This window comes from Halichoerus grypus, chromosome 8 (genome assembly GCF_964656455.1).
Source record: "Halichoerus grypus chromosome 8, mHalGry1.hap1.1, whole genome shotgun sequence".
In the NCBI taxonomy this organism is placed as follows: Eukaryota; Metazoa; Chordata; class Mammalia; order Carnivora; family Phocidae; genus Halichoerus; species Halichoerus grypus.
Window position 1 is genome coordinate 54,061,447 of NC_135719.1, and position 26,383 is coordinate 54,087,829.

The 26,383-nt window shown below is 35.6% G+C and overlaps 1 protein-coding gene across 4 annotated transcripts; it reads left to right on the forward strand.

Annotated features, from left to right (window-relative positions):
* Nucleotides 1-25,982, forward strand: BNIP2 (BCL2 interacting protein 2). 4 transcript variants are annotated; one of them, XM_036107069.2, is made up of 11 exons: nucleotides 1-191; nucleotides 7,725-7,831; nucleotides 8,873-8,940; nucleotides 10,101-10,268; nucleotides 11,937-12,113; nucleotides 14,780-14,882; nucleotides 15,613-15,744; nucleotides 16,903-16,989; nucleotides 17,120-17,218; nucleotides 18,382-18,417; nucleotides 21,232-25,982. In XM_036107069.2, exons 2-11 carry the CDS (start codon nucleotides 7,782-7,784, stop codon nucleotides 21,281-21,283), a joined length of 972 nt encoding a protein of 323 aa, XP_035962962.1. In that variant the 5' UTR covers nucleotides 1-191; nucleotides 7,725-7,781; the 3' UTR covers nucleotides 21,284-25,982. The 4 variants fall into 4 exon arrangements, with proteins under 4 accessions (XP_035962962.1, XP_035962964.1, XP_035962965.1 ...); XM_036107071.2 differs by having other exon boundaries at nucleotides 10,104-10,268; XM_036107072.2 differs by lacking the exon at nucleotides 18,382-18,417.
* Nucleotides 25,983-26,383: the final 401 nt, after the last annotated feature.

Here is a 26,383-nt window from a genome sequence, read left to right on the forward strand (position 1 = left end):
GCCGGGGTCGCTCTCTGCATCCGGGTCAGCTGCTGCCGCTGCCGCTATAGCTTGGGGACTGGGCCCCGGTCTCCACTGCGGTCCGAGGGGAGCGGGCTCCTCTCGGCCCTGCCTCCTGCGCCCTGGCCGTCAGCCCCACGTCGCCGGCCTGGAGGGGCGAAGAAGACGAGAGAGCCAAGGCTTCCTCCGGGGTGAGTGCGGCCGGGGAAGGCTGGGCTACGGCGGGTCTGGGCTGAGAGCAGGCCTGGGGCGGACGTCGGAGGGGTGCGTGCCCCCCGGACAGCCCGAGAGAGGAAGCCTGGACGGTTATTCGATGTAGGGGGCGCCAGGGAACCTGCCCGGGAGGCGCTTCCCGGATCCCCGCCCAGCTTAGGCCCCCGCCCTTGGCTCGGCTCCTGTTTGCCCCCGGCCACCCCTTTTCCGTTCGTGCTGTTGTGCTCGGGATGGAACTTGCCCCCCTCTCGGCCCCGCTGCACACACCCTGGTCCCGAGCCACTTTGGTCGCGTATTTAAGATCAGTGTCAGTCCTGGTGCTGAACAAAGAAACTCGGACGTCTGATGTGCCCTGTACCCTCGGGGAATAGACACGGAAGCGCATTTGTAATGAGGGCTTTAGTAGACCTTCCTCCTATAAAAGCCGAGTTCCTGCGTGGATTCAGACATTACCTTTTATTTAATGGTTTGGGTTTCTTCTGTATATCTGATGCAGCTGTGGTTCTGCTAGATCAACTCCTGTTAAATTTATTCGCGTCTGTTACGTTGCTTTGAAACTTCCCCTGTCTGCCTGTTGCGGGAGCCCTTTGAGAGCACAGCTTTTGTCCTGTTCATCCTGGTAGTCATAGTGCCTTCCTTAGAGTTAGTTGAATGAAGTGTGTGATTGCATTTTAGAGTTGCTTTTTTTCATCCTCACCTTTTTTGTTTGTTTTGTTTTGTTTTTTAAAGATTATTTATTTATTTATTTGAGAGAGAATGAGAGACAGAGAGCATGAGAGGGAGGAGGGTCAGAGGGAGAAGCAGACTCCCTGCCGAGCAGGGAGCCCGATGCGGGACTCGATCCCGGGACTCCAGGATCATGACCTGAGCCGAAGGCAGTCGCTTAACCAACTGAGCCACCCAGGCGCCCCAATCCTCACCTTTTTTGATTAGAGATTTCTATTTCTCTTAATGCCTAGTTTCTTAACTTTTTCAATGAAACCTTTTTTTTAAAAGATTTTTAATTATTTATTTGACAGAGAGAGACACAGCGAGAGAGGGAACACAAGCAGGGGGAGTGGGAGAGGGAGAAGCAGGCTTCCCGCTGAGCAGGGAGCCCGACGTGGGGCTCGATCCCAGGACTGTGGGATCATGACCTGAGCCGAAGGCAGACGCTTTAGGACTGAGCCACCCAGGCGCCCCCAAACATATTCTTTTTCTAAAATTTTATAAGAATTTCTGCAACTTGTAAATGTCTAACGTTTATAACTGAAGTTACCCAATTTAGTTACCTTGTATACTATTTTCTTGATGAATTTGCACATCTTTTACTTAGTTCTTGTCATTTTACATTTCTTCTAAACTATTCTTGTTCTTCATAATCTCCTCTGTTGCAGCCTAACATTGTTGGGCTTATACAGGAAGTATGACAGATCCTCTTCTGCAAACATGGGTCTTGAACTAGATCATCATAAGTTAGTGCTGTTGTAGTCTTTAAGTATTAGAGGACCTTTGAAGATAAATGTAACCAAATCTGGCATTACAGGCTTGCTCTGTATAAAGTTGCCACGAACTGGAGACAGTGTGCTGTATTAGAAACAGTCTACATTTAACCTGGGAACCAAGATGTAGTGTCATTTGCCTCATATATAAGATAAAATGGGGATAATAACACCAGTGTTTTATACCTCACAGAAGTTGATTGGAACATATGGGGATGATGAATGTACAAGTGGTTAGTAAATGAAAAGGAAAGTGGTTCTCTTCATTGCCTCTGGAGCAATGCGGGTAGGAGCAGCGATGGAGGACAGCATCTAAAAAAGGAAGTATATATAACCAGTTCCAAAAAATTAACCTTGGCTGACAGTGGATCGAAAGTTGTCTTGTTAAGCTTTGATGGTATAAAGCAGAATACCAGTATAATATGATGATAATAATATTCCACAATTATAATTTTATATTACAGCAAATATGTATAACTACAATAAAGTGTCAGAGATCAATATTAGGCTTTAATCTTTATAAAGGGCTTAGAGCGTCTCCAGTATGTTCTGCACACTGATCATAAAAGTACTGTTTGTAGGTGGCATAATTATCCTTTGCTTTATTTTCACAATTTTGAGAAGTCAGCAGCATTGTAATTTTTCTTGAATTTTGTGTTAATGTTTCAGATAGAGGATCTCATTTTGTTCTTTTTTTAAATTGAGGTACAATTGGCATATAACATACTGCTTTCAGGTGTACATACAATAATGATTCGATATTTTTATATATTGGGAAATGATCACCACAATGAGTGTATTTAACATTCATTGCCACACATTGTTAAAATATTTTTGTGATGAAAACTTTTAAGAATAATTTCCTTAGCACCTTTCAGATATGTAATACGGTATTAACTATAATCACCCTGCTGTACATTACATCCTTAGGATTTATTTTATAACTGGAGGTTTGTACCTTTTGACCCCCTTTGCCCATTCCTCCAACCTCCCTCCCCTCTGGCAACCACCAGTCTGTTCTCTGCATCTTTGACCTTGGGGTGTGTGTGTGTGTGTGTGTGTGTGTGTGTGTGTTTTAAGATTCCATATATAAGTGAGACCATATAGTATTTATCTTTCTCTGTCTCACTTACTTTACATAGCGTAATGCCCTCAAGGTCTATCCGTGTTGTCCCAACTGGCAAGATTTCATTCTTTTTATGGCTGAATAATATTCCATTGTGTATATATACCACAATTTCTTTATCCATTCATTTATCAGTGGAAACAGGTTGCCTCCATATGTTGGCTATTGTAAATAATGCTGCAGTGAATATGGGGCTGCATATTCTTTTTGAGATAGTGATTTTGTTTCCTTCAGATAAATACCCAGAAGTGGTATTGCTGGATCAAATGGTATTTCTATTTTTAATTTTTTGAGGAACCTCCATACTGTTTTCCATAGTGGCTGTACCAGTTTACATTCCTGTCAACAGTGCACAGGGGCTCCTTTTTCTCCACACCCTTGACAACACTTGCTCTTTCTTGTCTAGTCAAGAATGGCCATTCTAACAGGTGTAAGGTGGCCTCTCATGGTGTCATTTCATTCTTAAAAACCTGCATGACCCTGCTCTCAAGGAAGCAGTGACAAGTGTAGAAGATTTTTCTGGAGGCGTTTTGGTGATCATTGTAAACATATAGGCTGGCCTAACGTATTTTCCTATGGCGCTACCAGTGTTGCCAGCCGCATAGGGAAAAGTGAACATAAATATTTAGAATGAAGCCCTTTTGTTTAAATGAAGAAGTGAAAGACTTGCCTGGACATTTCCTTCTGCCAATAATAAGTGATTTCAGTATAGATGGTAGTTACTAGCACCTATTCCAGCAGCACTATTAAACTACGTAATAGTAAAGTTGCATGTGAGATTATAATTTATAAATCAGACAGTTGTAAATCAGATTTTAATATTTAATTTTTGCTTATATTGCTGAGTTGCATAGGGAAATCCCCTTCTTTATCTTGGTTGAATTTACCACCACATCTCCCTTCAGAAGTTGTGTCAGGAGGTAATCCATTCTCCTTGATTTTTAACCTCACTGAGGTCAGCAGGTGTTCTGAATTTATCTAAATGACTTCTAGTGGTTAATTGGCATAAGTAATCATGTGCCCCCAGTACCACAAGTATGTTGGGAAATCAAGTTATTGCTGTTGCATTAGGTTATTTTAATAAATGGCATCTTAAAGTGTTATTTCCCCATTCTAATTTACCAAATTTATGAACAAAAAATGGGAAACAGCCACAGTTAACTTGTGAGTCAGCAGTGTCCTGATTTCCTTCAAAGTGGTTGTGCTTATATTGCTCCTTTCTTGTTTGTTTCCTGTTCTTACAGCTGCTGATGATTAAGTGCTTCCAAGAACAATACTCTCTCAATTGTTTGAACTTTTTGTCTACCTAGTGTACTTTTCTCCCTACAGTCTGTGATGAAATGGTCAAGAGTGAATCTATCTGTATCTCTAGGTTCTGTTTAACTAGCTTAAATAATTATCCCCAAACTAAATATCCATGTCCATGTGCTGTGTGTTTTAAAATCACATGCTTCAATGTGATTGAAGTAAAAATTGAGTGAATCAGCTGAGAGACCTGAAGGACTCAGGCTCTCTATGTTTAGAGGAGTTATTTTCAAGTAATAGCCTTGTTCAAGTGGTAGGGGAACTAAAGGACATGGTTTGTCTTACAGAATTTCTCAAGTTACATATTTTCACTTACAAATAAGGAATGATTTTACCAACAGAAATTGTTAATTGCATGTATGTGGGTTGCCCTAAATATTTTCATTACACTTTTTGAGGGTAAAACAACAGGAAGCCTGTTAAATAATGTAGTTGAATAAGAAAAATAAGCCTAAGGGGTAGAGCAAAATAAAGGCTTGCTATCCAGTGTCCTACCTTACCATATTCATATAACTGACATTCACAGGCTTATGTGCCAGGCACTGTGTGAGGTGTTGAGAATATAGTGATAGCAACTTTCAGTCTCTGCTTTTATTTTTGAGATATTAAATATTTTTCTGAGTATGTGGGATATTTGAAAAAGACCACAAGAAGATCCTGGTATTTTTCCAACACCTACAAAAAGGTAAGACAAAATAACAGAAACTTTTTCTGATTATTGAATTTAGGAAGTATATTAGTTCACTTTAGAGTGATTATAAGACTTCAGAAAAAATTGAGAAGTACAGTGAATTAAAAATTTGGAAGAGACAGTTTTAAACCTTTAGTAATAGAGTGTTTCAGTCTCACTTGGGCATTGATTTCTAAGGTAATAAGCATTAAGTATTTGAGCTTATTGGCCATAATTTGGGGGTCTTTTATACTAGTTCTGTGTTCTAAATAGAAAAGATTGGCAAGATAGGTATCCCTTTTTTGTTTATTTTCTTCTCTACAGAGAGGAAGAGTTGCCATCAGAGAACAATCTATGATGTGATCAGTGAAGACCTGTGTTAAGGTGTAGACTATGTATTAGAAACAGAGAATGTGGTAAATAAGTCAAGATTACTGTAGTTTAGGTGTGTTTTCCATTAATTTCTCAACATTGCCTGGCTCAGTGTTTTCCCAGAGAATTAAAAATGACTTACGTATATAAATACTGAGTTTTCCGAGCAAATATGTTGGTGAGGAAAAGAGCATTTGGTATTTTTCCTGTGCTTGAAAGTGGGTCCTCGAATATTTAAACCTTTTGAGAATGTGTGAACCCTTTCCTTGAGCATAAGTAAGAATTCAAACTGAGAAGAGAGCCTCCCAGTCTTGGCAGAGATATAAATTTAGTTTACCATGTGAAATCTAACACTTCAGAAAATTGCCAGTGTAATTTTGTTGTTGTTCTGGAACATAATGCTTTTTCTGTACAGCTTTGTACATCTTTATAGTGTTGTAATGACAGCAGATAAAGCAACCATAAACCATGACCACATCTTTGTTTTATTTATTTTTTAATTTTTTAATTTTTATTTTTATTCCAATGTAATTAACAATGTTATATTAGTTTCAGGTGTACAGTATAATGATTCAGCAATTCTGTATGTTACTCAGTGCTCATGATAAGTGTACTCTTAATCCTCTTCACCTCTTCCACTTATTTCCCACCCATGCCCCCACCAGTTTGTTCTGTATATTTGAGTCTGTTTTTTGTTTATCTCTTTTTATTTTGTTCATTTGTTTTGTTTCTTAAATCCCACATATGCGTGAAATCATATGGTATTTGTCATTATATCCTCGAGATCCATCCATGTTGTTGCAAAAGGCAAGATTTCATTCTTTTTTATGGCTGAGTAATACTCCGGTATGTGGAGGCATCATGTCTTTGTTTTACAAGACTAATTGAAGTGAATGGCTGGCACCATTTGTTTTATTTGATAAGTATTTTTTAAAGTTATATATACATGGTTTTAAAAGTCAAATAGTTTAGGATTTACTATGAAAAGCATCAGTCATTTTCCCCATCTCACCCTCTTTCTTCTTCCACTGGGGCCAACCACTTTTTGCTTTGTTTTTAATACTTGTAGTGATACTTTCTGTCTCTTAAGAAATACATGTTTTATTGCTTTTAAAAAAAATAATAACTTTAGTCATCTATTGACTTGCTCTAATGCAATTGAACTAAATATTAGCTCATCTATACCTCTTGCGCTTGTCACAGTTGTCACTAAAAGTTGTCACAGTTTTTGTTGTACTCATTAACCAGTTGATCTTTATGACTTCTTAAATAATATACTTAAACCTCCAGTTCTTATTCCATCAACCAAACCAATCTCTGCGTTCTTCACCTTGTAAAGTGAGGATGTAGGCACCCACACCCTTCCTTGGACAGACTAAAACTAAAACTGAATGGCCTAGGTTAGCATATGTAGTTGCATGAATAGAAATATTCACGGGGTGCCTGGTGGCTCAGTCAGCTAAGTGGCTGCCTTCGGCTCGGGTCATGATCCCAGAGTCCTGGGATCGAGCCCCACATCCGGCTCCCTGCTCAGCGGGGAGCCTGCTTCTCCCTCTGCCTGCCGCTCCCCCTGCTTGTGCTCTCTATCTCTCTGTCAAATAAATAAATAAAATCTTTTAAAAAATAAATAAAAAAGAAATAGTCACTAAGTTCAGTGTCTGAAAACTTATGCTGAACTGCATGAGAAAAGTTTAGTGTAGATATGAAGCAAATCAAAATGTAGCATTCATTTACTGGATAGTTACTAAGTAGCCTTCTTTAAATGGCTCTGGAGTGCTGGCATTGAAACTAAAGAGATGGAAGTATAGAAAACAGCACACATATTAATTATACTTCAATTTAAAAATATTAATTATAGGGGTGCCTGGGTGGCTCAGTCGGTTAAGCGTCTGCTTTCAGCTCAGGTCCTGATCCCAGGGTCCTGGGATCAAGCCCCATGTCAGGCTCCCTGCTCACTAGGGAGCCTGCTTCTCCCTCTCCCTCTGCCTTTCCCCTGCTTGTGCTCGTGCGCACGCTCTCTCTCTCTCTCTCTGTCAAATAAATAAAATATTTTTTTAAAATGTTAATTATACATCAGTTTTAAAAAGATACAGCACACTTTACTGAATCATGAATGTAAATGCAATTTACTAGTGTTCAATTTCCAGGATCAACCTCTATCCGGAGGACAGAAAATTAATTATGGATCTAGAGTAGAGAATATATTTACTTTTATTCCTTGTGCCTCCCCCCCAGATTGTTTTTACATAATTCACAAAACTTAATAAAACTTAAATCACAACCTGGGACACACATGCATATATGTAACTGAAAACAAATATTTTCACTGCCCAAAACCCTTACTGCAAATAGTACTCACATTACTAGAATATATAGACTCTGATTTTCATTCTAATTCTTTTTTGTTTGTTTGTTTTTTTAATGGTAGTTGCAGCCCAATAAATTGATTTCATGACCAGGGTGGAAGTGTGAACTAAGGTATAAGATTATTGAACCTTTTTAGCAGATAAAAAGTAATATGGAAAATATGTTGTTATAAATTTTTCTCTTTTCACAGGACATTGGCTCTCTGGATTATCAGGAGTTTGTGGCTGATATTGAATCTAAGCTGAGGATGGAAGGTGTGGAACTTAAAGAAGAATGGCAAGATGAAGATTTTCCAATGTGAGCAATACTTTCAAATGAAAACAAATTTAAAATAAAACTTCAAAATGTCTTTATTGAGATGTCACTTATTAAATGAATATTGAGCTTCTTATAGAAACCCAATGTCAAAGGTGTTGATTTGATACTAGAAAATGAAAGTTCCTTTCCAACAGTGAGATGAATTCTCTTATATCTTATTTTCCAATAAATATATATGTGATCTTCTATAATCTTCTGTTTTTGTTTTCAACATTTAAATTTCAAAACGTTGAAATTTAAGCAAAAAATGCTTAAATATGGTGTTTCTTAAACTGGAATCTGAGGGGTTCCTGGGAGAAGGGAGTCTTTAGATGTCTGTAAGAATTGTTAAATTTTGTGCTTCTATTTTAAGAAAAAAACTTATTAGATAAGGGTTTTTTAGATCATCTGGCCAGCTACTTTGACACGTTTGCATTTGTATTTACGGTTGTATTGGCAGGAGCTGGGTTAAGAGAAAAAGGGCAAAGGCAGACCTTATATTTAAATGGTGCTTCCATACCGTCTTGGTCAGAAGACCATCCCAGTGCATAGGAAGGTCCCTTAACAGTGGGAATATGGACAGCTTGTGGGAGTACTAAGTCACTGCATAGCACATGGTGATAATAGTAATGATATAGAAATGCTGAGCTCAAAAGAATTGTAGCCATCATGACCATACTCGCATGCGAGGGACAGTTTACCTTCGCCACACATTGTATTGTATTTCATGTTAAGCTCGTGCATTTGAGTTATATGTTTTTTAGGTTGTTTATAATTTTTAGGTTTGTTTTGTAGTTGTATTTAAGAGTAGTTACATAAGGAATTTATATTTACTTTTATGTGTTATTTATATAGATATACAAATCATCTCTGACAGTCTGAAAATTTTGTCTTTAAAAGTCGTTTGTAAATTATTGAAGCTTAAGAAACTGCTTTATTCAGTTTTCCACATAATTCTATATTTTAAATTTTAATATTTTAATTTTAATATTAAAATTTTTTTTTAATTTGTGAATTAAAAATTATGTCTGTATCTTCTAGACCTTTACCAGAGGATGATAGTATGGAAGCAGATATACTAGCTGTAACTGGACCAGAGAGCCAGCCTGGTAAGAACTTGGCACTTTGGTTTCAATGAAATGGTAGACTTTGTGCTATTTTTTAACACATTTCTTTGTCAAGGGAAAAAAGTATTCTCATTTTTTGTTCTATTATACAGAGCCAAAGGATAAGTTGAATGTTTAAGAAAGCATTTTTTGAGTGCTTTGGAAATTTAACTTTGTAAAAACATACCCTTGGGTTTTGGAAATTTCTACAATAAAAGGTTGAGAGGAGCTCATTTTTAATTGTAAGAACTGACTATAATGTTTGCCTCTGTTACTTAAAAAGACTTATCCTTGGGGCGCCTGGGTGGCTCAGTCATTAAGCGTCTGCCTTCGGCTCAGGTCATGATCCTGGGGTCCTGGGATCGAGCCCCACATCGGGCTCCCCGCTCAGCGGGAAGCCTGCTTCTCCCTTTCCCCCTGCTAGTGTTCCCTCTCTCGCTGTCAATCTCTCTGTCAAATAAATAAAATCTTTAAAAAAAAAAAAAAAAAAAAGACTTATCCTTGCTGGCATGTGTTGTCTTGCCATGATGTAGAAGCAATAATGATCAAAATCCAAGGTTTATAAATTAATGCTTTGGGATTGTGTTTGATTAATGTTATTTTTCTCAAGAATGAAGTGGTTAGAATTTTTCTCTTTTTGGGGCACCTTGGTGGTTCAGTCAGTTAAGCATCCTACTCTTAATTTCGACCCAGGTCATGATCTCAAGGTCATGAGCTCGAGCCCCACGTTGGGCTCAGCGCTGGGCGTGGAGCCTGCCTAAGATTCTCCCTTTCACTCTACCCCTCCCCCTGTTCACATGCTCATACTCTCACTCTCTAAAAAAATAAATATATTTTTAAAGATTTTATTTATTTACTTGAGAGAGAGGCCAAGATCGTGAAAGAGGGAGAGAGAGCAAATGAGCAGGGGGGAGGGGCAGAGGGAGAGGGAGAAGCAGACTCCCCACTGAGCAGGGAGCCTGATGCAGGGCTTGATCCCAGGACCCTGAGATCATGACCTGAGTCGAAGACAGATGCTTAACTGACCAAGCCATCCAGGCGCCCTAAAAAACAAATAAATATTAAAAAAAATTTTTTTCTCTTTTTCAACTTGAGCATGTAAACATTCCTTCTAATCTATTTTTCACTTTTTTTTTTTTTTAAACCCATTCCATGCTCACTAGAAGTTAATGGAAATAAAGTAAGAAAGAAACTCATGGCTCCAGACATTAGCCTGACCCTGGATCCTAGCGATGGCTCTGTGCTGTCAGATGATTTGGATGAAAGTGGGGAGATTGACTTAGATGGCTTAGACACGCCATCAGAAAACAGTAATGAATTTGAGTGGGAAGGTAAATGCTTCATTGTTTTTATCTGACCTTTATTAATGTTTGTCTCTATATACATATGTGTTTTTTGAATAGGAGTCTCCTGTTAGGATAATTGAAAAACTTAAAACTTGATCTTGAACTTAAAATCAATGATTAAGGGATTTTGTTAAAATATGAAGTTATTCTTTCTAAAGTTCCTACTATATTTTGTTACTAAGAGGAAATTCTGCTAACACAGTATTCTCATGGCTTTCAAAAACAGTTTTTAGTAGATTACACAGGTGGCTTTATTTTCTTTCTTAATTGCTCAGGATTGTGAAATTATGTTTTTTCATGTTGCTTCCAAAATACTGCTTGATAAGTATAGCATGTTCTTTTCTTTAGTCAGTCAGCTAAGGAAAAAAGCTTTGACGAGACATGTAACATAGGGAATATGCTAAAAGTAGTTAAGGGTTTACAGAGAGGGAGCTTTGAAGGGAGTTTTTTGAGGGTGATTTTTTAATTTGGTTTGCCTGATAGTGCTGCACTATGTAAACAACCAACTTGAATTAATGTATACTCTTAGTCCCCAAACTTCATATTCCTTATTATTAAGTTACTTAGAAGTCAAAGGAATTGGCATGTGTTTTGCTTTGCATGTTTTCTTTAATTAGATAATTTCTATGTACAGTATCTTTATATAGTTGTTTATATATTCCATCTTTAAAATGATTTTTACTTCAAAGCAGTGTTTAACACTCTGTGTTTTATCAGCAGTAAAGAGTAAGATCTTTGATATGCTATATCTTTGTTCCTTTTTTCTTCCCTGTTTTACTGGTTCAATAAGCAGTCCAGTAATAAGCAATATTTTAAAAAGATACTGAAATAGTTTTCTGCCTATGTGTTTTGTCTCTTCTTTCTTTAATGCTGCTGTAGTCATTTCCTGGAAGGATATTTTCCGTTAACAGCTTTATCTTGGAAACAAACAACTAACATGCCGTAGGTCCCCCTTCCCCCCCATCTTTTGGTAAGGACTCTGATACTAAAATTTTGAAAATCATTACTTCATTTAAAATCCTCTAAAATGCAATCTTGAAATATAAATTACACCTAATCATTGGTGCTTCTGCTTTGGCTAATGTCAATTTAAAATAGACTTTTGCATGTACATGTCAGAATGTTATTAGTAAATTTCTGCTCAATAAAACTGATCAAATGAGAAATAATCATTGGCTGGTTAACCACTTTCTATCTGGTATTACAGTGTTTGGGGAATAATTTATGTGCTCAATAACAAAAAACAATTTGTTCTCAGTTACTTTAAATAACCTATAGTGGTAACTACCAAGAACAGTGTTGTAAATAAAATCTGAACGGCATTGTAAGGCCAATGTACTAAGATTTTGAGGGCTGTATGAATTATCTTTTTTGAGCTCATGAACATACATTGCACTGTGATAGGTGCTTTGTGAATTAGCCCATACAAAAAAAGTTAACCATGATTTCCAAAACAAAATGGCCTCCATTTGTTTATGTTCCAAAACATAACAAGCCTTTTCCTCTGTTACAGAAGAAATACTTAAAATTCCACAGAAGATATAATGAAAAAATCTCTGAACAATCTAATTAGATAGTAAAGTGGTTAACATGTAATTTGATTTTTATTGTATAAATAACAATTTGTGATTCAAAAACCTTTTATTTTGACAGATGATCTTCCAAAACCCAAAACTACTGAAATTATTAGGAAGGGCTCAATTACTGAATACACAGCAGCAGAGGAAAAAGAAGATGGACGACGCTGGCGTATGTTCAGAATTGGAGAACAGGACCACAGGGTCGATATGAAGGCAATTGAACCCTATAAAAAAGTTATCAGCCATGGAGGTAAGAGCGATCAAAGATTGTTCATATCTTTTTTACTCTATCTTGAGTAAAAAAATAGATATAATAAACATTTATGTCATTTTAGAAACAACAGTTTTGAAGTAAAAGGATAAAACCAAATAAAAATCGTTAGTACATGCACACAGTATATTCAAAAGGTACAAGAGTATACAGTGGAAACTTTTCCACCCTGACTCCAGACACCTCCCCCCAAAACTGAGACTTTCTCCCCTTTTTATCCATTTATAATTTATATATAGTGAAATGCTATAATCCTTTTTTGTAGTACTTGCAATTTTTTCCCCAGCTTCATGAGATATAAGTGACATATTGTGTAAGTTTAAGGTGTAAAACGTGTTGATCTAATGCAATACATATCACATAATGATTACCATTTCTTTTTTGTGGTGTGAACATTTAGGATCTACTCTCTTAGCAACTTTTGAGTACATAATACAGTATTACTAACTAGTCACTATGCTGTACATTAGATCCCTAGAACTTATTCATCGTATAACTGGAAGTTTGTACCCTTTGACCAACATCTCCTCTTTCCCCCTAACCCCTGGCAAACACCATTTTAGTCTATGTTTCTAAGTTTGGCATTTTTAGATTCCACATATAAGTGATATCATACAATATTTTTTTTCTTCTCACTTTTTCACTTGGAAGCGCTCTAATCTGAAATGTAGTATTCAGTGAGTTTTGACAAATGCCCATATTACCATATATACCCATATCACCTACACCTAGACATATAGAACATTTTCATTGCCCCAAAAAATTCTCTCAAACTCCTTCCCAATGAATACCCCCCTCTCCAGTAACCACTATTCTCATGTCTACTCCCATGATTACTTTTGCCTGTTCTAGAATTTCATGTAACTGGAATCATATAGTGTATCTTCTTTTGTTGACTTCTTTTGCTCAGCATGTTTTTGACATTCATCCCTGTTGCACATGTCTGTTGTTCATTCCTTTTCATTGCTAAGTAGTATTTCATTGCATGGATAAACTACAATTGGCTTATTCATTTTTCTTTTGATGAACATGTGAGTTGTTTCCAGTTTGGGCCATTATGATTAAAACTGCTGTGAACATTCTTGTACTAGTCTTTGTGGATATAAGTAAAACTTGGCATTTTAAACTGTGACTCTTAATTTACCTTAAAACCCTGAAAAAATAATTTAGTTTTACCATAAAGTACAGTACTAGTTCATTCCACATTTTTATGGAGCACCAACTTTGCATATTTGTGGAATATCCAAAAATATAAGACTTCATTTCTTAAGAAATCGCAAGTCAAATAGGAAAAGCTATGGGAGTATGATTATAACTTCTATCCATCTGACTGTGCCATGTATAGAAGTTTACCTAGACACCGTAAATAGTGTCAGAATGTTAATGGTAGTCAAAATGCAAGCCACTCTCTAGAACATTTTTTTTTTTTTTTTTTTAAAGATTTTATTTATTTATTTGAGAGAGAGAGAATGAGAGACAGAGAGCATGAGAGGGAGGAGGGTCAGAGGGAGAAGCAGACTCCCTGCCGAGCAGGGAGCCCGATGCGGGACTCGATCCCGGGACTCCAGGATCATGACCTGAGCCGAAGGCAGTCGCTTAACCAACTGAGCCACCCAGGCGCCCCTAGAACATTTCTTATTACCTGAAATCCTAATGCAGGAAAGGGGTAGGTTAAACAGATTGGGTTTTTTTATGTAGAGTCCTTTCTACTTAATTTACTTTCTGCCAAATGCATTTCCCTCTGTATTTCTATAGTCTTCATTCATCTGAAACCAGATCACTTGAATATTTGCAGTTACATTATTCTGCCTAATTTAATCCTATTCAGATGAAGAAAACAGGATAATCTGGATCAGGAAGTCCACAGACTTGCATTAATTCAGCCAGTTCATAGGAAACAAGTTGTGAGACCTGCCTCATGGTTCAGACTATCTTGAAGTATCTTTCAGAAAGAGTGCTTTATTTGGATTAGGGGGAAATAATTAGGACCATTTTATCCTATTGAATTATCACAGTGTGTTTTGTGACTAAGAGATTGAGAAAGGTATTGAAGATGCTAATGTACTTGAACTGTTTAAACCTTTTCAGTGCATGTTTGTAAACAACAAAAATGAAAGTTAAACCAGTGTTACTGGATACAGCTTAATATCTAGAGATTATAATAAACATACGCATTTTAACACTTATTCTTCAGTTAAAATTGTCAGAGATGTAGTTTTTAATACTCTAAATCTACAAAATGCTAGGCATTGCTGAGTGTAAAAGTATTTTTTAAAAAGCACCCACTTTAACCATAACTTGCATAAGATTGTTTTATTGCAGATGTTTTCATATTATGCCTGCTTGGATTATATCATTTCATTTGTCTCTTTACTAAAGTAGGACTGGCTTTCTGATTATGCCACTTTAAATGGGTTTCTGGTTTTTATGCCCACTGTTTCCTCTTCAGATTTTATTCTCATTTTGAGAAGAGGGGATTTTAAGATCTTTATAAGGCTATATAAGGTTAAAAAAGAAACCATGTTTTTTGATCAAAAAAATTGTGGGGGAACATGAACCACTATATAATCTATCAACTGTACATACAGATTTCCTCTGAAAAAGTAAAATCATGCTGGTGATTTTATCTTTGATTTCTTTTTCAGGATATTATGGGGATGGATTAAATGCCATTGTTGTGTTTGCTGTCTGTTTTATGCCTGAAAGTGGTCAACCTAACTATAGATACCTGATGGACAATCTCTTTAAGTAAGTATACCTTCATAAAAAAATTTGGACAGAATTCTGAGTTAATTAGATCTCCAATTTAAGACGTGAACTTTACCTGGGAGAAGGTTATAATTATCTCCATTCCAGTCCTTTAAGTCCTTATTCTTTGGCATTATAAAACTCTTCATTTTCCAACTCAACAGGAAAATTGTCAGTTTAAAACTGGAAGGGCTATTTCAGATTATCTGTTCCAACTTCTTTATTTTACATTAAATGTAAAGAAATTCTTCTATCTCAAAATCATATGGCTAAACTGCATTTACTCCCAAAAAGCCAAATATAACTGAACTGACTCAATTCTATTTCCACAGAGTCATTCTATTTCTTAAGTTAGTGGTGTTTTAAAAAAACTTATTATGGAAAATTTCAAACTTATATAAAGGTAGAGAGAAGTGTATTGAATCTTTGTGTATGAATCCCCCGCTCCCACAATTAGTTTATACTTCATTCCCAAAATGTATGCTCTTCCCATTGTATAACTTTGAAGCAAGTCCCAGAAATCATGTCAGTTCATCTGCAGACTTTTAAATGTGTATTTCTAGAAGATAACTCTTTCTGATACACAATCATAATACCAACTAATGCAGTTTTGAAATTTTAATTGGTTTTGCTGTCATTGAACGGAAGGGAACGGCATTATATCATTTGCATAATTTTGTTTGGTTCTGCAAAACAATATTTAAGGCTTAAACTTAATTTGTTTTTACAGGTATGTTATTGGCACTTTGGAGCTGTTAGTAGCAGAAAACTACATGATAGTTTATTTAAATGGTGCTACAACTCGAAGAAAAATGCCCAGTCTGGGATGGCTCAGGAAATGCTACCAGCAAATTGATAGAAGGTATTGTAAATACACATTGAAAGCTAGTCTGAATAATTTTCATAATAGCTTTGTTCAGTTTTATTTCCTGTTGTCACTTAAGGACACCATAAATTATATTTGTTAATTTCATAACATGTTTCTATTTTCTCAATTCAGTATTTTAGAATATCATGAAAGAAATTAGTTTTGATCTGTTTTATAAAGAATAATTCCTTAAAACCTATAAAATAGTTCTTTATCTCTCCTTATTTATACCACATTGAACAGTTTCCTATAATTTACGTTTTGGGAAAGGATGGAGAATTTAGTACATTTCCTATTTTAATACATTCTGAATTTTGCTAGCTCACAGTGCTTAGCATATTTTATGGTGTTTAAGATGCTTAGCTATAATCTTATTTTGGAATGAGCTCTAGGGAGTGTATTCTCCTGGGAGTTAGTCATCCATGCTAATGGAAGGAACTTTGAACCTCCAATTGGTTTGATTAGACTATAGCCACATCGAACTAGTTTAATGAACTCAGACTCATTAATAGGTTTCTCTAAATACCTAAACATGGCATGGGCTAGTTTTTATGATTTAAAAAAAAAAATCCTTAATGATCACTTAAGTGTGGAATATGCATGATAAAACAGCAGTTTTTATTTGGTCATTTTAAGTCGTCCAGGGTAATACCGTTAATTTTTACTCAGATTTTGGACTCCATAAGAATGTGTTAGATCTGATTTACATTTCCTGTTCCTGTGGTGAACTTGACTCCCATCTTTCTGCCGGCACAGTGCCTTTCATGGTGTTGAAGAAATGAGTACCAGTTCCCCTCTCGTCCTGAAAAATGAAATTTCGTATTTAGTATTGATCTCTACCCCGGTTGACAGAATTCTAAAGACAAGTGAATGTATTTAGGAGACATTTAATAACAAGCTATACTGTGGACATAAATTTAGCCAAATGAAGTAGAGTTCATCTTGTAACAGGAGGAGAAACAGAATTCAAGAATGTATTTTCTTGTCTTTAGGAATATCACAACTAAATGAACTTTTGGATGACAGATTTGTGTGTGTGTATAAAGTTGCACATACTTATTGATGCCTTACCTTTCCTTCTAGCATTAGAATTTATAGAGCTTAAAAATTTTTCTTTTTTTCTTTTTCTTTTTCTTTTTTTTTTTATTCCAGGTTACGGAAAAACCTAAAATCACTAATCATTGTACATCCCTCATGGTTTATCAGAACACTTCTAGCTGTCACAAGACCCTTTATTAGGTAATTTTCTGAGAGTCATTGACTTAAAAAAAAAAAAAAACAGAAACAAAAACACAAACTCCTTATGTGAATTTCTTGTCAGTTCTGTTGGTCAGAATATTGAGGTAATTATCTTTATTTTCTTCCATAGCTCAAAATTCAGCCAAAAAATTAGATACGTCTTTAATTTGGCAGAACTAGCGGAACTTGTCCCCATGGAATATGTTGGCATACCAGAATGCATAAAACAGTATGTTTTGTTTTATTTCTTTAATTATATTGGATCTTTATATATTGATGTGCAAGAGGTAAATATTTTTCAATAGTCATTCTGTTACACTTCCTATATGATAAATATTTTGTAACTGCTCTTGTTTTTATAACTAAGGAAAAGGGAAAGAAGCGATTTTCCAGCACCTTCCCCACAAGTCACCATTTTCTTCAGGTTATCAGCTGAAGAAGCAAGGATTATTTCTGGTTGTGATTAATTTTTATTTTTAAAGACTGTTTATTTTTTTTTAAAGATTTATTTATTTATTTGGGAGAGAGAACACGAGAGGGGGGAGGGTCAGAGGGAGAAGCAGACTCCCTGCTGAGCAGGGAGCCTGATGCGGGACTCGATCCCAGGACTCCAAGATCATGATCTGAGCCGAAGGCAGTCGCCCAACCAACTGAGCCACCCAGGCGCCCTAAAGACTGTTTATTTTTTTTTTTTTTTTTCAAAGATTTTATTCATTTGACAGGGAGACACATAGCGAGAGAGGGAACACAAGCAGAGGGAGTGGGAGAGGGAGAAGCAGGCTTCCCGCCAAGCAGGGAGCCCGATGTGGGGCTCGATCCCAGGACCCTGGGACCGCGACCTGAGCCGAAGGCAGATGCTTAACGACTGAGCCACCCAGCCGCCCCAAGACTGTTTATTTTTAAAGACTGTTTACAATCTTAAGAGGTGATTTCCTGATCAGTCAGTACTAAAGAACATTCTCCAAACTTGAATATGCTGCTCGCCAAATTTGAGTAAATTCATCCTGGCATTGAATAATCCTATTACTGGAGAAATACAATATTATTTATATCAGCCTAACCTTGGTTCATTCAGTGGCTGGAATATGTTCTGTTTACCAAATTCACCTCCATCTAATTTTTAAAAGGATTTGGTAGAAGGCTGTTAACATAAATCCTTGAGTATCACACTGCTATAATGTAGAAAAAGTTTTTTGGTCTACTAATCTGAGGTTTAGTCTGTTGAATGTGTCAAAGCCAGATTTCTTAGGTCAGTTTTGACTTTTTACGTAGTGTGTTAAGTATTTTTGGTTTTGCCTATAGACTTATATGAGTTTATTGTCAGTGCCTTTTTTCAAGTTTTGTTCATCTTCATAACATGTATATTTACTGAAATAACTCTTCCCTACCAAGGTATGAAGAAGAAAAGTTAAAAAAGAAACAAAAAAGGTATATGCACACCTTGACTGGGTTGCATCTAGACTAGTCCATTTGCATTGCACAGACTAACTCTTCCTTATTGGTTGGTTAGCTTGTAGACAAAGATAATAGCATTTGTAAATATAAACATACCCCAGAATCCAAATATAGAGTGAATCCGAAATTCCTGATGCTGAATATGGCTTGGATTCACCCTGTTCTAACACCATGTATAATGCCAATTAAGAATTAAAGGCCATAGGCCCTCCTCACCCCTTCATGTTATACATACTGATAGCAAAACCAAAGAAATTGCTAAGAATACTATTTGGAAAACCAATTACCTCTAAGGCTTTATCTGTTTCACCATATTGTTTAAATGTCCAACTAGTGCTCTTGATAAATATATATGTACTTTTTTAAGGTAACAGTTTATTTCCCTGGGGTTTATGAGTATATTTGCAATGCACATATTCTTTGGCTAACCAACATTGATTTCCCTATACGCTTAAATGGCCTGCTAACCAGTCAAATTCTACATATGATAAAATACCTAAAATTCAGTATACCATTAAATAGTTAAACACTCTGCTTTCCATCTTTAATTCTGAATACTTCTGCTTTGAGCATAACAAACTATTAGCTATTAATATCTCGGCTTAGAAGATGAAAGGCAAGGTATAAAATAGTTACCATTTTATATAGCAGTTTAGAACGGTGTAGGATTTGGAGCTGACTTGTTAATGGTTTTTGTTTTTTTAATGACAAATTAGCAAAACAGCTTTAATACAGTCTCTCTTAAGGTGAGAGATTTGTATGTAGTTATTATCACTTTGACCATTCTAAGGAAACAGTTACAAGGAACTGAAACATTCTTGACACATTTTGGGTCTGTTGAGCAAGAATTCAGTTGATGATGTGATGGAATCATTGCTTTACATTTTCATGTGACACTTAACAGTTTGACAGACATTTTAACGTAGAGATGTGGACTGTAATTTTAGGTATTGCTAATTTTTTTTCCTTTCTAGGCACTGGTGTACACTTGCCAGACGGATAACTGAAATTAAAAATATAATCTGTAATTGTATAATGAAGCCCGCTGCTTCATGGATTTCAAAATGAATTGCCTTTGTTGATAAAATCTGCTGAATTGTGCCTTTTTACAAAGTTCTTAGTATTTAATTACCTGGAATTTAGGGATCAGAAAAATAGTGGAACTATACTTTTTATTTAAATATATTGTTTGATACCTACCAATACTATTTTATCTTGATTTTTTTCTTCTTTTTTTACTTTTGTTTAACCATAATAGAATCATTACATACATCTTTCAGGTACTTCTTAGTTTTTGCACAAAGTTTGTTAGTCTTAAAAAAATAATAAATCCTTGTCAGCTTGAAAATGGTAACATTCAAGTTTTAAAAATAAAGGAGCATATTTTTTTAAAAATGTAACAGAGGCTCTATGTGGAGGAGCTTACTTAAGGTGCAGTCTCTTATGATGAATACCGAGAATAAGGAGGATTCAAAACTGAGTGTGCAAGCATAGTAGTTTTAAATGTTGTAGATGTTTCTTTCAAGCAGCTCAGTGCAAGTGTGGCCAGAGAGATAGCAGTTGTTAAAATGTTTGAATGTAGTTTAAAACTAAAGTAATTGTGAAATTAGTTCATAAGAACTAATTCAACATATTTCAGATGTTGAAAAGACTGGATGTATATTGCATGCCTTATCGAGACTATATACCTCTCATATTTTTGATACCAGCATAAAAAATGTTTTTAAATGTTATTAATCTGGCTTTACCACAGACCAAGACTTTTAGGTCTCATTCACTACTGTTCAGGGGATCCTAGTAATGGGTGGTGATGATCATAGTAATGGAAACAAGTGTGAAAAGTATCTTCATATATTATACCAAATTGTTTTAAACTCCCCTCCATCAGTAATTCAAACTGGTACAAATATAATAGTAATAGACTGTTGTACATTATCTTTAAGGGGTTGTTTATAATTGTGTTGTAATTACATAATTCTTCTAATCCCCACTTGCCTAAATTTTGATATGATCTCTGTGCAGCCCACTACTAATCCAGTTCGATTTTTAACCACATCTAGATATTTCCAATTATTAAATTTGATGGCCTCTTACTATCAAAATAAGTGGAAGGCATTTATAGTCTATGTATACCAATAAATTTTGGAGAATAGTTTCTATAAATATGCATTTTTATCACTGAATTTAAAAACATTGGTCAGTTGGTGACATTAGTGGCATTTTAGTATTTCAGTTAACAGACTCGTTTTTTAGGGAGTTATTTTTCCTGCCACTCTCTCATCACTTAGATTCCAGCCATGCTACAGTTTAAGATTTTAATATACCTGTTATAATTTGAACTTTTTTTTAAGATTTTCTTTTATTTATTTGCGAGAGAGAAAGAGAGCACAAGAGGGGGTACAGTCAGAGGGAGAGCAGGGAGCCCGATGCGGGACTTGATCCCGGGACTCCAGGATCATGACCTGAGCCAAAGGCAGTCACCCAACCAACTGAGCCACCCAGGCGCCCTAATTTGAACTTTTAATAAAGCTTATGGGCATTTGTATGTAAAGTATTTTATAATCTTTAAAGAAACAACAGTCACATTTCTTGTCAGTGTCCTCTTGTCTTTAAAAATTATCTTTCCTGGTTGGGGAAATGTTTGGTAACCTTTTTACTATGTCTGCTTCTTTGCAAAGCTTTGTTTTTAACAGAATAATATTCTATGCTAAAAGTAGTCACAATTTTTAGAAAGAAAATTGTTTAGTTGCTAGTGTCTTATTATCTATATTGTTTTTCATTAAACAGAGTTGATCAAGAGCTTAATGGAAAACAAGATGAACCGAAAAGTGAACAGTAAGTTTGGCGTCTAGTCCAAACAAGACTGAAGAATGTGCTGATGAAGCAGTGCTCTTTTTTGCATTTATAATGCATTTATTGGCCCTGATTTTTATGTAACCTGTTACAAAATGGACTTGACTCTTCCTTAATGGACTTTTGTGTAAGGGACTGTTCACTGCTGTATTGGTTTGCAAATCTCTTGAATTTAGCTCTTTATTAGCTAATTATATTGTAATCATTTTATATTTTATATTGCTAAATAGCAGAGAACCACACTTTATATAAAGCAGTTTTTGCATTTGTTTGTTGAATGATGCATCATCTTCAGTAAACTATTTATATGCCTAAATGGTAAAGGAAAGAGATAATATATATTTTTATGTTTCTGAGCAATATTTTTTAATGTATACCTGTCTTGTGGAAGAATGTACAGGTAAATAAGACCATGATTTGTAAAGTGCATGTTCGAATTTTTGTTTTTGTAAATGGTTAGATACATTTCCTGGATAACTTAGAAAACTCATAAGGTGAGGGACAGTTAAACTGGTTCTCATGAATACCCAAAGGTCATGTACATAATCTAAGTAGATTAATACTGTCCTAAGCTTTTTTTTCTCATTTAATACTGTTTCTTAATTCAGAAGCGCCAATACAAATGTATTGCACACTTTCTCCTTTTTAAACTTTAAAGACAAGTCAAAAAGCCATTTTTAGAATTAGAGAACTTAGGCTAAGAAATGGGGTTTGTATACATGTATATATGGGACATTTTATTTTCTGGCCAGAAGTCAGAACTTTATAAAAATTTTAGGTCTGTTCACTAATGTGAAATAAGCTGTGTGTCCAGGGTATCACTCTCCAGAATTTGTGAGTGCAGTGTAGTATTCAGAGAATGTGATGAGTTATTCACTGTCCCTATTTTTCTGTAGAAAATAGGGGCTGCTTTTTTAACTGCTCTCAATGTGGGCACTTCACCAAAATACTTCTGTATCAGTTACTTAAACTTGGTAGGAGGTAGGTGTTTGACCTAATCAGATTTGTGTATATTCACATTTTCTGTTGAATCATGTTGACAGTACTGTAAATTAAGTTATTTTGTAAGTCTTAGAGCATCATTACATTATGCTGTTTGGGACGACATTTGATATAAGCATATAAATTTTTTGTTTAATTTGGTAAGTACCTTGACTCTACACTGAAATACATTGTACTGAGGTGCCCAAACAACTTAATTACCCACAAAATCATCCTAAAACAACAGATTGGTCTGATACTGTGTCATATGCTTGTGTGACTCATACACATGTGGAAAAATTAGTATCCTCCAAATTTGAGGATACTACCACACCCCAGCCCTTCCTATAAGGTAATTTACAAAAGAATGTCCTAGAATAGCAAAATTGAAGCTGATGAGAGCTAAGCTTTTAGGATTTATTCTGTCCCAGACTGAACACACATGTGGCTTTTACAAACATTGCCATTTTTCGTATAAAGTTTCTGTTAAAAAGGAGAATTTTCCTTTACTTTTTGTCCTCCTCAGTTATAAACTTGGCATGCTAACCTAAGTCCAATTATGGGAGATGCTGGAGGATTCCCAGGATGAGATGTTCCTCAGCAGCCTTCTGACTTAACTTGGATCCAGCAGCCGTGGGCAGATCCTAAACTAATGTCATTATAGCAAATAAAGCCAAAACCATTTTTGCTTGCTCAAACCTTAGAAACAGTTTGTGTTGAAAAAGCAAACTAACAATAACAACTTAGGCATTCCTTCTGAATTTACCATACGAGAATTACGAATAAAGGATCATTTAATTTAATTGTGATTAGAGTCTATATTTATAGAGCTCTTTAAGTAGTCTTTCATCTGTAAGTCTTTATCCTGTTCAAAATTTGCTGAACTTTTTAAATAGGTGGTTTTCCTCCACATAAAATACACAGTTCTTCAGGTTCAACAGTTTATTGTGTTTATTCACTTTTGCTTTTGCAAGCATTGTTCCTAACTATAGATACAACTTGCATTGTTCCTAACTATAGATACAACTTGTTGCAAAAGTGATGCATTTTCCTAAATATTTTTTTAAAGTACAGGTAAACTTTATTAGAACATTAAAATTCAGAAGGAACAGTGTTAACACTTGGGATATAACGAGAGTGATGTGCTGTGAATCGTTGGATTAAACGACACCTGCTCTAACCTACACCTTAATGGAATCTGGTAGGGACATGCCCCGTAATAAATGTTTCATAACTATAAGGCTTAAGATTATAACTAGTAGGTTAGAGGAAAAGCACTTAGGCAGTTTGTTATTTGTAATTTGTCACTATGTGACATTCCCCCCATATCATTCAATTTTAATTTTCCATTGCTGATTGAAAGTACATAAAATTGTATTATCTTTCTGCTGGGGTCATGGATCTAACTTAACTGGTTTAATTTGATTTTTGTCACTATGTTTTATTATACTTGGGCTCTGAGTGTCTCTCTTTAATCAAAAGTTTCTCATATAAAGTAATTTGGTTGTGTTCTGCTTGGTCATATTCCTAAGTATCACCAAGGAAAATGCTATATTGGCCTCCCACTTGAAGCTTAATAGCCTTTAACTCGGGTGGGGGTGTGGGGAGGATAGGATCCTGAGGAGGGCCTAGTGGGGTAGTTTGAAAGGAAGATAACAAAACAAGGAAGTAGGAGAAAGAACTCTGAAGAGGTAAAGAGTAGGTGTTATCTCAGATGTCACTGAATGTTTCCCTGTTAAGGGATGTACTGTGTATGGCAGCTCTTTGCACCATATAACAGGCTTTCTTGTATCCAACAGGAAAACCTGCAGGCTTCACACAGAATATGTGAATTAAGACTGGAGTGAAGAGGGCAAAGGTTAATAATACCTATAATGAGAATTTATATTTTCATCTGCTTTGTCTCTTCATACAGAAGCAAGTTTGAACAGAGAGGGTCAACAATTACAGTGCTCAAATTAAAGTTTAGGACCAGGTTATTTTTCATATTTTATGAAACGTGGTAAACATTAATTAGTCTTCCAAAATGGACAGCACTATTTAGTAACTGCACTGAATACTGAAATTTGCTGATTGACAAAGTATATATCAGTAGCTAGAATTTCTTCAACTGTAGTTTCAGAATTTAAAAAGGTAAAAGTTCTGCTTTTTGATAGAGACTTCTTGTAGATGACTACAGTGTTACTATTTGGCTGTTTTTATGTGAGTGCTCAGGGAATTTGGAAGTGTTTGATATAGTGCAGAAGTGGCTTTTTTAGATTTCTTCAATCAAGAGGTAAATTAGCATTAGGATATTATTGGTTAGAACAGGCCAGTTTCTTGTTGAGATCGGTAAAAGTGTGTACATAAGGTGACAGTAGCTTCGTCCTTTTTCCTGTGTTATATGTGGAAAATTGCTAACATTGCTCAATCAGAAGGGAGAAGATAGGCTGAAAATAGAAATTTGCTAATCCATTCCATCATGTTTTCTTGCTTATTTTTTCAAATATTTAGATATTTGAGAAATGGATCACAAACCTCAAAAGGAAGGAATAGAGGAGTTAATGTGCTTATTAGTTAGACCAGCTACTCTGTTAGAGTTTATCCTTGTCACAGGGAACGGGAATTGTGTGATTTGAGTCACTGGGAGAAAGCATGAAGAATTTAGACTCACCTGGGAAGGTCAGCTGGTAAGGGAAGTGGGAGATTTTCTACTCAGTGTTCTCATAGTACAGAAGAATTACCTAGGGATCCTTTCACTCACCTCTTCCGCGGTCCCAAGATTCTGAATGAATTAGAATCAGAGCAGTGGTGAGTCCCAGTAAAGTAAGTTTCTTTTAAAGTTCTAATGGCACTTGAAAATAAGTATTGTGTTGAACATGAGGAGTGACACTAAAATTTTAACATAGCTGTTGCTTTGTTGCAACTACATATGGTAGATCTACTTAATTTCTTGTGTTTTGAGAATTACTTTTAAAGAATACTATGAAAAGTTCACATAAAGCAACTTAAATCAAACACCTGATGAAAATCAAGGGTTTAATTAAGCTTTCAGATCGATAAAGAATTATATCGAGCTGTTTGCTTCATATAGCTATCTGATTCTATCTTGTAAGACATTCTACAAGGGGTTAAAACATTTACATTTTGGAATCTTTGTGTTTTCACAATCAGTGTGGCTAAGGAGGAACTTGGAAAATACTACTAATTAGCTATTCAACTGCACTTTTTGTATACGAACTTTCTAAAGTTGTGCCCCTTAAACCGTTTATGTACATAAACCTAGCTAGCAAATGTTGGAGGTGTGTTCAGGGCCACTGACTTGCACAGTCCATAGGACACTATGCACATAGAACACAATTCAGAGTGAGTTAGACACCTACACACTTTGATACAGATTTCAAAAATTCAAATATTTTTCTTAATGTAAGTTCACCTGCTGCCATTTAGACACAGTGTGCTGTGATCATTTCACCACTATTCAGTTGATGTTGCCTAGCCTGGTGCTGTCATTTTACAGTGTGAGAAATTGAGTTCTGATGACTGTGTGTGCAAGATGTTGATGTGATCCCTGTAAGAAATAATAGGGTTGGTCTTGATTTACTGAGGAGATGTAATATTTTATTTTCCTTTGACTTGTTAGGAATACGGTAACTTGCGTCCTGATTTGTTGCACATCATATTTTTGCAACGTTAATGAATTTAAATAAATTAATTGGAAAGTTTGTTTTTGACTCATTTTTATCACATTTTTTGTCTTCTGTTATGCCACTAACTTTTTACACTGAATTATCTCATAAGCCTTTCAAATAGTTTTAGACCTTTTGTTTCTCTTTCTGTAGTCGGGTGCTACTTCCTATTTTTCAAGGGAGTAAAGTGTTCATCCTGCTTTAATTTTAAACATTACCTTAATGATCACACTTTGTATTTCATAGTTTAGAATCATTTTAGTAGTGGGGAATCCAACAAAATAAGTGGCAGAGATTCCACTTAGTAACACTTATGTATTAACTCCTTAATCACTGTTCAGCTACTTAATGGCAAACAGCTGTACACATATTGCTGCCTTTAATCCACATTTAGGATACCATTTGGATTTATATAAACTCAATATATATTGAAGTGT